The sequence below is a fragment of the Athene noctua genome, chromosome 3 (assembly GCF_965140245.1).
Source record: "Athene noctua chromosome 3, bAthNoc1.hap1.1, whole genome shotgun sequence".
Lineage (NCBI taxonomy): Eukaryota > Metazoa > Chordata > Aves > Strigiformes > Strigidae > Athene > Athene noctua.
In genome coordinates this window covers 37,948,810-37,964,808 of record NC_134039.1, presented here as the reverse complement: position 1 = coordinate 37,964,808, position 15,999 = coordinate 37,948,810, and the positions used below count along the sequence as shown (strand labels likewise).

Genomic DNA, 15,999 nt, shown 5'->3' with positions numbered 1-15,999 from the left:
ATAGCTAACAGTGCAAACATACTTTTTTTGTGTAATGGCTTTAGTGAGTCATAGTTGGGTTTGATTATTTACTACCTGAATAAATGACAGCTGTAAAGAGAATATATTAATTTTCTATGAAAAATACCTATGAGTGTTAGGCATCAAAAAGTTTCTTGAGGTAAGAGAATTTCACAGAACTTGTTATTACTTTAGCTATCACAATGCCAAAGATGTTCAAGTTTCAAGAATTAATCATAATTAAATTTCTGACACACTGTGTTATGCTATCAAAACAGAAAATAAAGACAAATACTTTGGAGTTTGCCTGTATTACATTATTCTTTAATATAAATGACATATAAGTTTTACAAATTAGAGAGATTGACCTTGGAGTATTAAGAGGCTGCAGAAGATTCTTTTAAGGTGACATTTTTATTGAGTATATGTTTAGCTTTGTAGATTGACAGTAGAAATGTGCAGCCTACCTTTGATGTGCTTGCTACCCACTGGTATGGGTCGAAGAATCCCAGTTTGCAGAGGGCTTCAAATCACTCTAAGAAGATACTTCTACAAATGATGTCCCAGCAATGTCCAGCTAGGCCTTGCAGTTATTTCACTTCATATTTTGCTATACTTATGATTTTCCTTATAACCTAAATTCCATAAATTCATCAGATGGGGAGCCTGCATATCTCTACTTGACAATTAAAAATATTGTTTAAAAAACAAAAACAGTGAAGGATGCTGACAAATGTACAATGCAGAACAAGTGAACAGTGAACTGCTATTATTTTTGGTTTAGATATATGCATGGATTGATACCAATGACTAAACCCTAATACCATACTCTGCAAGGCAGTCTCACTGAAGTCATTAAAACTGATCTTGTGACTAAGATGAGAGGGATTTGCCCTAGAGAAATTTAGTTACTGAGCTCCAGACATAGGTTACAGGTTTTGTACTGCAGACTACTCATTATTTTGTTCAATACGATTATGTTAGGCTAATCCTGAATAGCATTGCTCTAGAAGAATGGCAAACTTTAAAGGACTATCTGTACCATATGAATTTATTTTATTTTTCAAAAAATAATGACATTAGCAACAACTTTATTTGCCTCTGCTAAACAGATACATTCAGAATTAGCTTAGTGTTATGGTGGATATTTTTAAACCTCCAGGGCTTGAATTCCATTTAAAGGAGATAACTCTCACCTTCTCAAGTCTCAAGATGATTTGAGAGTCTTTTTCCTCTACTATTTTTCTGTGTGTGTGGCTATAAAAATAACCTCAATCACTTCTTTTTTTTTTTCTTTTTTTTTTTTTATATCATAGCTTGACAAATATTTACTCCGAATCTCATATACAGTGGAATCTGAAAACCTGTAGCATTCAGCAAACTGAAAAATACCACAGAAAGCATGCTGGAAAAGAAGGCTGAAATAAGTCAGTTTAAAGCACAGTTGGCAATTCTTTTTGATGGTATGCTTGATCTTGTACATCTGTAATGATTCATTTATTCTACATCAATGGATCATCTCCACTTTTAAGTGAAGTTTCTGGTATTTGGCATTAACTGTTAGCAACAATTTTTTGAACAGGCCTATTACAACAGGTACTTTAGCTGAAACACAACTGAACCCCGTCTTTAGACATCTATTTGTAATTTCCAATCTGTACTGCAGAGCGTTCATGGATACATCGGAAAGCAGAGGGCTGGATTTCCCAGTACTGCACGGGATTGCTGAAGAGACTCACACCAGAATAGCTAGCCTTTTTGGTGTTGTAGCCAAGAGGGCAAAAGTCGTTGATACCAACTGAAGCGATTTTGTTGTTATGAAGATAGACCACCTGAAAAGCATAGAAGTACAGAAGTAAGAAATGGAGCTACCATGTCAAATGAGATAAATTATTTGATGTCAAATGCTTGGTGTGTATTGAGCAATGTTATACAGAGTAACAATATATCATTTTTTCAAAACAAATGCTTGATTCTGCTTACTGTTTGAAATACCTAGAGTATACCCAGTTAGAAAGAATTTCTACAGAAAGATCAGAAACTGTGCAAGGCAATCTAATAACATTACCACCATCTGATCATACTGTAACCAAAAGAGAAGTCAAAGATGTGGAATTATTAATACAGTGCCGTGGTTCAGAAGCATGTGCTGTATATAACAAATGCATTTCGTGCTAATTGGTTTCTCTCCAGCTCTAATGCTTCCACTCCCATGAGTGCAACTGTACAGCAGCCAGAGCCAAAGTAATCACAAATGATGATTGAAAATAGCTGATGGATATTAATTTGCTCCAGAGTCACCTTTTCTGATTAATTTTCCCAAGTTACATGAAATGGTGATTTACATTTGGGAGTCTTCATTCTTCGGCAATTTTCATTCCCATAAAATCTTAGTCAAAGTGAAGACAGATTTTAATTGGTTCCAAGCTATCCAGCCACACAGACCTCAAAAATACTGCTGATGTGAAATGCATATGGCGACTCTTTGCCATATGCATTTCACATCTGAAGGCACAGCTTTGTGAGATACCAAAGGGAAGGTTCTTGGGAAAGGTTGCAAAATGTGACTGAGTAGAATTGAAAAAAATTCAACAGAAGAAATATTCTTTGAAACCATTTTTTGAGTAAAGAGGGGATAAAAGTACACAAATAATCCCGTATTTGTTGCATCCCCTCAGACACACAGATAATGAATGCACACATCTAGATCTATACACCTTCATAGCCACATCCACACAAAAATCAGAGCACCAGTTCCTGTTGTATGCAACTTTTCCATGCCTGTTCAACAGTTTATGAAACTTGCATCATTACCTTTTGCACAAATACTGTATATGTTTCTGTTCAAGACTGAATAACCATACAAGATTCCATTTGGAATCTTTCAACCTTTGCTCTCTGAGGCAGTATGATAAACTTTACCTGGATATATTTGTGTTCACCCAGCCCACCAGGTACTCTGACAAGTTCATTGTTATTCAGATGGAGCTCTCTCAGATGAGGTACATTGTTAAGAGAGCCATTTTCAACTGAAGAAATACTGTTGAAGCTGAGACCCAATCTGGAAAAAAAAAAAAAAAAAAAAAAAGTTAAACTTGTACACATAGACAACTTTCTTGGTTTGATTACTTCTCTACACTACTGTTGTAGAACAGACCAGTCCTATTTTCAGAATTATGCATGAGGCACAGAGTCACCACGGAGAACTAGTTTAGATAAACATATCTAAATAAGTGTGACATCTGATATGAACTATCATAATTATCATAATATCATTCAACTTGTGCCCATGGCACTGCATAGTTTCATGAGCTGTATGACTAATCCCACTGTAAATACATACTGTGTACCTCCAGAGGAATCAGTCTTTCTTTAAAACCTGATTAAGATTTTCTTGCATGACTTTAGAAGCACTGGCTGTAACTTTATTTGTCAAACTACATAACCCGGGGTGACCAGAACCATTAAATTTAAATTTTCACTTCATCCTTCTAAGATACTTATGTAGTTAGAACCATGTTACAGACTGGAACCAGGAGCTGAGGCATACATAATGATCTGTTCAGCAGGGCACAGAAGTGGGACAAACACATTTCTCCTAGTTTTCAGTCCAGAGCTGTCATCACAAAATCATCATCCTTCCTGCTTTATGCATCCAGATTCTAAGTTTACTAGCACAATTTTTGTCCAGTTTGGAAAATCTGGTCCAATTTATCTATTTCTGCATTTTTGTTTGCAATTACCAGACTACAGAATTTTTTTAAGAGACTCTCAGAAGTTACAATGCTCTGCATAGCAGTAAGCAAATCAGCGGTAATTCTGCAAGGGGTTGTCATCATCAGGAGTGTTGTCCTTTGAGAAATTTTTTTCTATAAAGGCTAAATCTTTTGCATCTAGATTGCTTTACCTTTTTTAAATGATCTTTTTTAATTTTGAGGAAAAAATGCTCTGAATCAATTAAAGAATTTAATATAGGTAATCAGAATCCTTGTGATAAAAATATTTGTTATGAATGAGTAGTTTTAAAGAAAGTCTTATTCACAGCAGTCTACTACCTGTAATTCTTTGTTGCTTGTGACAGCTTAAAAAGTCAGAAACTGGACCTAGTATAAAATCACAGAACTAAAAAATTCTTGTTTGATCTTTGTGGTAGAGATGTTTCCAGAAATAATGCTGACCAAGAATGGAAACATATTTTATGATTTTCCTTTTAAAAATAAACCATCAATGAAAGATCTTGTTAGCTAGTATTATTTATAATACAGATAGTCATATCATACTCATTTAAACATTGCAATGCTGTTAAACTATTAAATGACAAAGGAGACCTTAATGAGATCTCCCACTGGCAGTCCACAGTATCCCATATCTTTGGTAGAATTTGATCAGGCAGAATTTTAATTTAAAAGTTATTACAACAAAATTCCTTTGAGTACAAGGTTGAGGAAATCTTGGAGGATTTGATACTACAGAGCAGTTTGGTCTAGAGATCTACAGAATGTCTACAAAGGACTTCAGTGATGGGTACTCATAGTGAATGTCTTTAAAAGGATTGAAAAACAAAGTTTTGGAAGAAGATTATAAATTTTTGTTTGACACATATCTAAATTAGTGAGCATACATTTAGATATGCATACATATGCAGGTCTACAAGCAGATATGTCACACCTAGGGAGACCAGCATGAAAAAAAGCAGGTCTGACTTTCATCTTGGTCTGTTGAAGCAAAAGTAACCCCTTTATACACCATAGGGATGGACAAGATCCAACTCTGCATTAGGTTATGTAGGGAAAGTCTTTTAGGGAAAGAGTAAAATTGGAGGAGTCTGCAGAAAAGTGGATCTAACTCCCACAAGCAGTGAAATTATACATAATTACACTCATTTAAATGTGTTACAAACCAACTCTCAGTCACTCCAGGCTATATTTACAAATTAAATAAGTCAATAGTAGTGTGTAAAATACAGGGTGATTAAGAGTGTTAGGAAAGAATATAGTCTTCATCTCTCTTCTTTTTAACAAGGGAAAAAAAGGGAAGGAAGTTGAAAAAACACTCAATATATTAACATATTACTTCCTTTTATATGAGTGAATAGGTAATATTTTTCCAGTGTTTTATCTGAGCTAGTCACAGCATTCTAAATCATAAAGAGAGCATCATCAGAAACATTTCTAAAAATTTAAGAAATTCTCAAAAATTTTTTGCACCTTCTTTTGTCTCCAACATCCCTGCTGGCCCATTTCCACTTTTTTAAACAAACTTCATGCTGCTCAGCATCATCATTATTCTGGACCTGATGCAACTTCCACTAGGGAGCTAGATCTTTTCAGTAAACTTTAACTTTTTAGTAACATCAGTTGTGTAATGTACATTCCTGTGGAGTTCATTCCTGCATGTAACCAGCAAGTCTTGTTTGCTTTACATTCATGAGATTATTTTCTTCCACAGCAGACTATGTGAAGATTTTTGAAAGACTTATGAGAAATTTTACAAGGAAGACAATCAAACAAACAGGACAAAAACTGGTGGTCTGCTAGAACTCAAGAATTCAAAAAAGAATGAGTAGTAGATCTACATCAAGGTCTTGCATGGAACATTCTGCAGTTCAAAACACCTTAACACAGTCAGAAGAATCACCTTTTTCTCAAGGCCCCTGTGCTTTGGGGCAGCTATTAGACTGTTGAGCATGAGTTGACATGATCCAGGAGGAGAGTTCCTGAAGACTTAGATGTGTAATAAAAGCTTGTTTCCTGTAGCTTGTTTCTGTGGCATAAGGGGCATGCGGCCCCTTAGATTTATGCCATATGCTATACTCAAGCTCTCCCATAACTCCCTCCTTTCTTCATCTGTCTTTTCTGTTATGTCCAGTGCACTCCTTTTTTGCCAGTCTGTATTCTGCCTTACTCTTCAACTTTGCAATAGAGGATTTCTGACTATGTTTAGGTTGCCTGTTTGAGCACAGGCCAGAGAGCAGTTTAAACCCTGTTCTGAGCATCTCCACATTTCCACACCACAATGAACAGTCTCTTGTTTCTCCATACAGTAAAGCCACAATAAAAGCAGCCCAAGTTTAGGCATTTTTAGTAGTCCATCAGCAGTTTTTCCATAAACCTTTATGTCTTAAGAAGAACTTCTGACAATATTGTACATGTGAAGTTGCCTGTAGTGTTTTCCAAGTGTGAACGTGAAAAAGCAAAAAAACTGTCATCTGCAGGACAGCTGAAACAGCCTACACCTCCCTCCTCCAGTAAAATAAACTATTCTCTATCTGAGTAGTTATGATCTTGTTTGTGTTTTGTAAGTTTTCTTTATCATTTCCCTGGAGGATGTTACATTTTATACCAAGCCTCTGTTATAAACAGTAACTGCTCCATAGTCCACTAATCTATAATTATGGTATTTTTATTTTTTCTTTAAAATCCAAGAGCAGACTTTTTTTGAGCAGGAATTAATCTGTGCTCAAATATGAACTCAAACGTGAGTTGAAACGTCTTATTTTACAAGCTCTAGAAAGCTGTTCTAAGATTTACCACTTAGAATTGCCAGATTTGAGATATATGTTGTTACTACATACTTCGTTCCACTAAACTGCTCTTTGAGCTACTATAAACAGAGGTAGATTAGCTCCTGTTGCTCAGTAATCTTTCTTTGTTTTCTGTTTTCTAACTTCATTATGACAAGCAGAATAATTAAGATAAAGATCCAGGAATTAGATCAAATAATCTATTAACAATCTTTTAGAACAATTACACTTCTGTTTTCATGCAAAGCTTTAAAGTAACATAGTATTAAAATACCTAGTAGTAAAGGCCCATATTAATATTTTAGCATGCTATCTAATATGAACTAATTCACAAATAATTGTGTATGTCTATAACTGCTCTTTGGGAATTCTCTTTATATTTTCCTACAGTAGAGAAATTTATTCAACAACACACAGATTAGCAAGATAAAATCACTCTGAAGAAATGACACTTTTTCATTTGTATTGCATGATTGTTTTTCTGCCACGTTCTGGACTCACTGCAGAGTTGCTTTTCTTGAGAAACAAAGGAAACACTGTTGCAAGCAGTTTTGGTTCCCATGTGCTTTTTTCCTATTTCCAGAGAAAATTGCATGTGCAATGCAGTGCCCAAGAAAACTACTTAAACCAAAGATGGAAACACAGTTAAAAACCATGACATAATTAAAAAATATAATTGCTCTCTTTATCTTTCTTTCTTTTTTCTTTTTTTTTTTTTTTTTTTAACTCAAAGAAACTGTTTTCCTGGGTATACATCATTCATAATTAAAAACAGCTGGAAAGTTTTTAGATTTTTTAGAAAGTATTTTAGAAAAATATTAAGTATTTTTTTCTCTAAAGTAAGTACAGGACACCTTAGAAGCTTTTCCTGCTAAATTAGGTACTACTTCAAAAATAATAATGCTTATAAAGCCCAGAATGATGTGTTCTAATTGTGTGTTGGTTACAAATTTAACTAATATTTTATGTGAAAAGAAGACATGAATTCTTACTTTGCTAAATTAGTGAGTCCAGACAGACCTTCAGCATCAATTTTGCTGATTTTGTTGCCATCAAGATGAAGTTCAGTAAGGGATGGGGGAAGGCCTGAAAGAGAGAACAATATAAAATTATTTGATGAAACTGAATCATTATCTTTTTTTAAAGGACTTGTGTTATACTGAGGCTCTTTTATAGTAACAAAAAGACACAGCCAAGAAAGATTCACTGAATGAAACAAGGAACCTACACAGTCAAGAAAACTGAAAATAGCCAGTAACAATTTATTAGGCATGGAGTAACACCAAGCTCCTGAGGTCAACATAGAAAGTTAATTCTTAAAAAAAAACTAAGTTAAATTATTCTTGGATATGAATTCTAACCTTCATGGTTATGTAAATAGGACATATATATTAGTGTAAGAGAAGAAGCCTCATTTTAGCCAGACTATCCACATGCATAAATCTACAAACATTTGGCACCTAGGTATTTAACAAATAAGAGCAGAAGAAAATGCGATTATAAAGATGAGGTAAAACAACTTTAGTGTTAGGTAAGGCACACAGTAGTTTGTAAATTCTGTTTATCAGGAAAAAAATCTTGGAACCAAATATTTTAACTATCTGAGGTCCCTCAAAGGAACATCCAAAACAGGAAATGTGGGAGGAAAGAAATAACAACTACTATTAACTTTCAAAAACTTTTCAGCTATTTCAAAACAATTTGCTGGCTGAAGTATGAATAAATTGAATACCATTTCCTCCAGATTGGAACCATTCTGTTTTGTTTTGTATTAATAGGTTATATTGAAGTTGTTCTTGTAGCAATTTGCAATGAAGTACTTCTAAAAATAGTAAATGTTTCTGGTTTGTATAGGTATAGTATTTATGGCTTCAAACCCATAGACTTGTGGAAGGCTGATTTTATGCTTGTAGAACTTCAGTTAATTCTACATGAGTTTACTTCTGTGTAGTGTTGATCAGGATCACCAACCAGGGTTGGTGAGTGAAAACATTCTTCTACTTTATATTTCAGCTATGAAACAAAAGAAGCAAAATAACATAACATAAAACAGCTTATTTGTGACAGTGCACCTCTTGCGGAGATTCTCATACTAGAAAAACAAAATTTTCAAAACCAATAAAAGTCAACTGACCAGAAAATGAAATATTAAAATAATGGATACTCTAAGAATTGACTCAAAGACCTTCCAAAGACTTTTTTTTTTTTTTTTTTCCCCCCCCCTGACCAGAAGTCACAATATTATACCTGTGCAAATCTCTGAAATAGTAATTGAATTTCTTACCTTTTGGGATGCTAGTAATGTTGGTGTCTGCGATACGGATGTAGGAGAGCCTCTTCATCCCCTGAAAAGCTCCATTTTCAATGCCTGAACTCTTGATTGGGTTGGTGCCTAGTTCTGACAAGAAAACATGGTTGTGAGCTGTGCTGAACCTATATCCTTTAGGTCAAAGCTAATTTGGAGGTACAATTTATTGGAGCATTGCTTGGCTTTCTACATAAACTCACTGACTGAACTGAAAACAACATCTTGAAAAAACACTGAGTTTGTTATAATTTTTATGGTCATACCTAAGACAATCACTTGATTCAGCCCATTAAAGACAGCTTTCCTCAACTTGGAGATCTCATTCTCATGAGCCCGTATCTCCTGAAGAGACTTCGGCATGTTTTCTGGGAGTTCCTTCAGGTTGTTCTTGGACAGGTAAAGTCTTTCCAGTTTCTTCAGAGGAGCAAAAGCTAATGGGCTTATTTTGCTGATTTTGTTGTTAACAAGGATCAACGCCTGTGGAGTAATAATGAAGAAGTTCTCAGATGATCACTAGGGAAATTATTTTAGAAATGAAATTTTTAAAAATTATTATTCTTTTATAGAGTCTTTTGATGCCTTTTTATGAGCAATCTAGTGAGCTGAAGAAAATGCAATGCAGTACTAAAACAAATAGATTAAGAGCTTCTGAAACAGTGAAAGATAAACAAGGCTTATATAACAAATAAAAGTGTTATTTCATTGATGAGGTATATTCAGCTTCTGTTAACATCCGTAATTTATACTCAAGAATAAATACAACACTTCCATTTGAAAGCTGTGAAGAACAAGACATTCACATAAAACAAATATTATCAGATTTATTGGGGAGGGTGGGGGGTGTATTATGTTTTTACTCTTAGGATACTTTTATACCTTACTCATCATCACACAACCATCCTAACCAGGTTTTGCTGAACAGATGATTCTGTGACTCAGTACAGTGAAGGCACAGCCCAGCTTGATAAAAATATCATCACCTCTTTCCTGTTAGTCTTAGTGCACTTACTAAATTTCTGTCTGATGATAACCTCATTTTTTCAGATATCTGTTCTTTTACAAGCACAAATTGGTATGAAGAGGAGCAATTTGAAGTGTGATACTTTAAGTCCTGCAGTTAGGGATCGTGGACCATTTTCATTATGCCTACTATGTAGGTACTTAATCTAGTTCTCACACTTGTGATGTCTAGAGTCAGGGTGACTCTACACAAATTAGCTCTCTATACAGTCAGAGGAGAAAGGTGTCCATAAAAGCTCTGTTACCTGTAATAGGTGGTCTCCATATGCCTCTGAAATTTTACATTATTGTTAACTCTCTTATTGTCCAAAGAACCATAAAAAGGGAGAAGAAAGTCCCATTGCTGTCAGAACAGTAATGCAGCTAATAGAGAGGATTTTGGATATTATACATATCAGAATGAATCTTATAATTCCATCTGTTTGATACTACTTATCAGATTTACAGTTCTGCATGTTTATGCAGTGAATTAGGTAGAAAGGGCTGTATAAATATGGATATAATATCTACTTATATTTATTACAAGAAAAGCTATAGAGCACCATTTTTCCCTAAATCCATTGTGCTGTTTTCAGAAACGGAAGACAACAGTTGCTGCTAAACCACAAATTTTTATATTGTAAATACTATAGTTAATATTCAGTGCATTTTAATACACTTTTATTATTTTCAGAATTACACTTAAGTCTGTTTCTTGGAACAAAACTGAACATTCAACTCTTTCCACAACCAGTTAAGAATTAAGACAGTGCCAAGAAATGTATCAGTATCTGTGACAGCACCTCTCCATCATGAAAGCTGAAAGAAAGGTAAGAAGATAGTTTAAAATGGTATTTGACATGTGGTTTTCCCTAATAGACTCCTCTTGCAGACCATCCTGAGCAATGTAAGCAGTGTGTTCCTACGTGGTTTCACTGAGTACAAGTAAAACTGAGCATATCTGGTTTTAATTTTGTATGCTAGCTAGCAATAACACATTTTCAAGAGGAGGCAGAAAAGGTCAGTCGCAGTTCAGCAGAGTATTTCCTTAACAATAAGCCTCTCCCAAAATAAATATATTGGTCAGTGGAAGCCATGGCCTCAACTTGCTTTTATTTGAGCCTGAGCTATAAGAACTGCCATGAGAACAACATGGGGTACACATGGGGTGTGGTTTCCTGAGTCATCATTGCCAGAATTGTGATACAGATGTAGAGTCTGCCCATAATGTAATACAGCTACCTGCAAAATATTAGGACATGTGAAAAAAAAAATCCAGTTATTATGAGGGGTACAGCTTATGCAGACAAGTGTCTTTCATTGCTTTTATCATTATAACAATAACTGAGTGTGCAACTGCTAATTATGTGGTTGTTTTTTTTCTTAATTTCACCATAGATTTCTTTTCCATAGATCTCTAAGTCAACATTAAATGAGTTTAGACTCATCAGCACTTGAAATTTTTCTCCTGCATCCTGCTTCTTACTGCTTTGTCATTTATTTCAGCTAAAAGTCTGTCTTTTTTTCTTTTTGATTTGGTTTGTTTTAACTTTGTTGCCTCTTAGGTAAAAACTGTTTGGGCTAAGATTATCACAACTGATGATGTGATGTGAAATATTTCTTCCTGGAAATAGATAGGTATACATTGAGCTAGGCAATGTAAATATTCTCTGATAGTTGATGTTAAGAGGATTGTTACAGCTCTTCAGAAAAGAACTGATAGTCCTGAACAAAACCAGAAATTATCTAGGTATCTAGGATTATTCTGTTCTGCTTTGCCAATGCTTTGTCCTGAATATGATCATGTTATCTTGGGGAAACATAAAGAACTGTGGTTTTATCCAAACATCCAGAAAGTCTCTCACTTAGAAATGATGGTATCTATCAAAGGTATGCTTGAAAATACTGATTTGACAATGGGAATGTATGTATGGTGGTATAAGGTAAGAAGGTATCACGGGCCGGTAGTTTTCAACTATTTTGTACCAGAATATAATTTCCCACTTACACCCCACTCTGTAAGTCCCTGTTGTGCAGCTGTAAAGAAGAAAAATTAAGCCCACACATCAGAATTTGCAAGAGAAGTTTTACTATCTCCCAGAGCAACAGCAAATGATGAGGATAACATACCAGCATAGCACCTGGCAAGCCATACCCCTGGGTTCCTTTCCCACTTCACAATAACTCTATTATACGCAAGACTTAAAGAACTAAGTTATTAGCCTTGGAGCAATGCTGTTTACTTTCCTCAGAATGTGCCCCATATGGTTTGACAGTAACAAAAGTTAAAACAAAACAAAATAAAATAAAATTAAAAGCTCAGGGGAATTTAGAGGTTGGTGAAAACAGGAAGTAGAGGAGAAAATCCTAGGGAAAACATCTGCAGGCAGTGCTATTGAGGAAAGAATGTTAGACAAACACAGGCCACATGGACTAGCTATCCTGAATAAAGCCCACATGGCATGATGGAGCATTATAATTCGTCTTCTTAAAGGACGTATAAAAAATTTGCGCTGGGCAAGAAGTACTCAGAAGGAAAAATAAAGGTCAACCTGAAAGTGCTCAAAGTGCTGGAGCCCTTAACACTTGCAATGTCACAGATAGCGATGTTGCTAGTATGAAATGATTTGGCAGAAATCTGAACACCTAGAACAGATCCACAGGAATTGATATTTTTAATCAAAAATCTATCTTCTTCCATCTTTCTATTTTTAGTGGAGGGAAAAAGATATTTCTTTTAAAACTTCTCTCCCCTCCCCCCCAAAAAAAAGAGTTGAAGCATATCACCTATTCACAATACAAAAGGCTGAGCACATGGATTACAGCTTTCAGCATGACCTGGTATGGGTGAGAAGATATTTAGCTATAGGCAAGAAGAGAGGAAATAAAGAAAGAGAAAACAAAGAGAAAGAAATATATCAGGTATTAAAGACAGTCAGGTTTACAGGGTTCACAGCAGTTTCCTATGGATAAGAGAAAAATTAGCTTCCAGCCTCATTTTCCTGAGAGAAAGCCTCTTCCCCTTGTCATATATAGAATGTAAACATTACACAGTAAACATTGACTCTGTTAGAATATTGCACTGTGGTAATACCTATGGACCATCTTATCCTGACCAGCAGTTTAGGCAGTGCTGGGAGAAGAAAAAAAAAATCCAAGTTTTGCTCCAAAGATGGCTTACATTTTACTGAAACACCTCTGGTACTAGTGTAGTCAGGAAAAAAAAAAAAAAAAAAAAAAAAAAATCACTGTGTAACAGGAATAGATGCTGGCTTCATTGAAGTCGGCAGGAGTCTGGCCCTTTAGCTCCCTCTGGCCTGGTTTCTACCTGAAATATTTATTCCCCAAACAAAAAGGAGGATTCACAATTCAGGAAAAATTTGGAACACATGTTGGCAGGCTTTTGTCAAAATACACCCCGACCAACTGCAGAGGAACCATGTGACAATCATGTAGGGACTAGCATAATGTTGTTCTCCTTGGCATTACCAAAAATTTTAATTTTTGCCTTGTCTGGGGACAGGGAGCAGCGCTTTGTATTTTTTGCTGTAATTTCATTATGTGAGAATCTCAGGGGATTGTTCTGAGGGACTTTCATTCCTGTTTCTGTTCTTCTTAGTTTAGAATAGTTTGAAGCAAGAGCCTTGCTAAAATCAGGAGTGAACTGCAAAATTATCAATAAATTGCTATCAGCCATAATACATGGTGATACATCTGTTTTGCCAGCTGGGAATGGTACTCTTACCTAACATCAAATCTTTAATGATGCATGTGTCCTTCAGGGTTTAAACTGAAAAGTCAATCCGCTGACCCGATGGAATTTTTTTAATTTCCTGGGTTATGTATTACATTATTACCTGGTTTTTATTACAGTTCTGCTAAGAACACTAATGCCTTAAGAATTGTAAGCTAAGGAGTCAGGCATCCAAATAAAAATAATAATAAATTTCATCCTTTTTGTTTGCCTTATGGTTTTAGTTGTTAAGTCATACTCCTAACCTGGACATATAGTCAAGCTTTTTTGCCAGTTTATTAGGAGTGGATGTACACTTAAGAAAAAAAAAAACACAAACACAAAAAATATAAAACAGAACTTGACTTTCTTCTCTAATTGTGTTATACCAGGAGACAGAATTCCACTAAATGAGTATTCATTTAAAAATTAATTTAAAAAATCATAAACATTGGTAAACTTGAAGGAACCAAGAGCCCCTGAATCCAGGGAGGTCTCTGAACAGAATTCCAGATGTTATGTCTCCTGAAGGTCCACGTTCTACAGTTAAGGCAGGAAAGGGATAAAGGTATAAAAAACCATGATAGTGCAATTATTCTTTATTTTTTGTTACTTAAATTCTTTGGTAGGGTTTGGCAGTAACCCTGCCAAATCTAGGATGAAGTGCAGATAGCTGAGAAAGGCAAGGAAAAGGGGATGACATAAAAATAGTAGGGAAGAGATGAATGAAATGAGGGAAGGAGCTGGTAAGGCATTGAAACAACAGCCTGACAATATAACCAAAAGAAGACTGTGGAAAGCAGTTTGATCACATCCACAGTACCTTGTTGAATAACCTCACAAGCCAAGGAGCCTACTGCCGATCTAGCTTGCATGGTGTTTAAACTCTCACTGTTAAGTCTTGCGTAACATGGCTTGCACAGATGACCAGGAATCAGCTGGCTCTGTAGTCTCCTGCTCCAACAAAAAATAATCCTAACTCTCTGGAGTTCTAGAGAATCTTTCAACCCTGTTCTTGCCTACTGATGCAAGCATTTTGGTCATTCATTTTATCATAATTTACTTTTTTATTTCTGTATTCTATAATTAATTTTTTTTTTTAATTAGCTCAGTATGCTGACTCTCTCCGGAATTTTAAGGACCTCAGAGTATTTTCTTCTGGTTTTTTCCTCACATGAAAATACCTTTACCATCTGCACATTAAAAATATTTTGCATGCATGTGGTGTGTTGCACTTGTTTCAGTGGAAAATCTTGCTGTGTGTTAAGCACAATGAAAAGGAGAGTCTGAGTAAATGACAGCTCTCTAAGGTAGTGCTTAGAGAGTTTCAGAAAGATTAACTTGTTTTTTTTCCTCAGAATATTTGTGAGAAACCTACAGCTGCACCAAGAGGAAAAAAACATTTTTAAAATATATCTCTCAGTCCTGTTAAGAATGTCTGCCATTGATGATAGTGGGAATTGAGTTCAGAGGTAGAATCTGGACAGAGATATCTGTCTGGTTTTTGACAGTATGCTCGTGGTTACTGATTCTTCATTCTGTGATTTGCAGAGCATTATGTTTACTTAACTTCTCTTTTAATTATGCCTAGTAAAAGGGAACTGAAGCTGCAATGAGTCATCAGAAGACTGCACTTTCATTAATATTTTTTGATCTGTTAGGAGATTTTCTGTATCCTTGGAAGAAGTTCTTAAACGTTTTTTCAGTTAATCTGGGCTCTTGTCTTTCCACAGGGAGCTGCATTTTTATTTAAAAAAAAAAAATTGCATGAAATTTTTCTAATGCAATACATTATTTTTCCACTTGATACTGCTACAAAGAGCACTTCGGTTTATTTGCCTGTACATTTAGTGAATCCCTTAGTGTGAATATGGTCATAACGTGTGGATATGGTCATAACCTTAAGTCCCAATTTTAAATCTTTTTTCTCTTTCATGTGGGTCTTTTCTTTCAATATAAATACAACTGGGTTTAGCACTGTTGTGTGCACAACCATGGCTTTGTATAGTTCTGCCAGCTTAATTAAGCAATGTACCATTTGATTTCAGGCCAACAGCGCGTTCGTCTTCTTTTGCTGTATTGAGTGTGCCATTGAAAAATTCCTGTTGGAAAGGCATGCCGTCACTATTCTGTTGTTTGTGCTGTTACAGTGATCTAATACACAGTAGTCTCTTTTACCTCTTCTTCCAAGTGTCAGGCATTATGCTGGTTTGCTTTGGCTTTGCCACACAGCATTCAACTTCATGTGCTGTTTTTGTAGACTCCTCCTTCACTCTGCATGAGGGCTTACTCATGTAGTATTTTGGATGCTTTATTGTGTCCATGGGGTCAAAGTACTGTACTCTATCCAGAAGTGTCAGTCTGCCTGGAAAATTCTGACAGTTTCATAGAAGACTTTTTCCTGGCTTTTCCAATAGCACCTCTCTGATTGCTTTG

The 15,999-nt window shown here is 35.4% G+C and overlaps 1 protein-coding gene across 1 annotated transcript in view; it reads right to left on the bottom strand.

Annotated features, from left to right (window-relative positions):
• Nucleotides 1-1,041: 1,041 nt before the first annotated feature.
• The window catches only part of DCN (decorin), a 37,910-nt gene continuing 22,952 nt past the window's right edge, over nt 1,042-15,999 (bottom strand). Inside the window, exons 4-8 of the mRNA XM_074902757.1 lie at nt 9,095-9,308; nt 8,808-8,921; nt 7,516-7,609; nt 2,923-3,061; nt 1,042-1,832 (exon numbers count right to left, since the gene is read on the bottom strand). Coding sequence (XP_074758858.1) covers nt 1,638-1,832; nt 2,923-3,061; nt 7,516-7,609; nt 8,808-8,921; nt 9,095-9,308 — 756 coding nt within the window. The 3' untranslated portion in view covers nt 1,042-1,637. The remainder of the gene's footprint in view (nt 1,833-2,922; nt 3,062-7,515; nt 7,610-8,807; nt 8,922-9,094; nt 9,309-15,999) is intronic.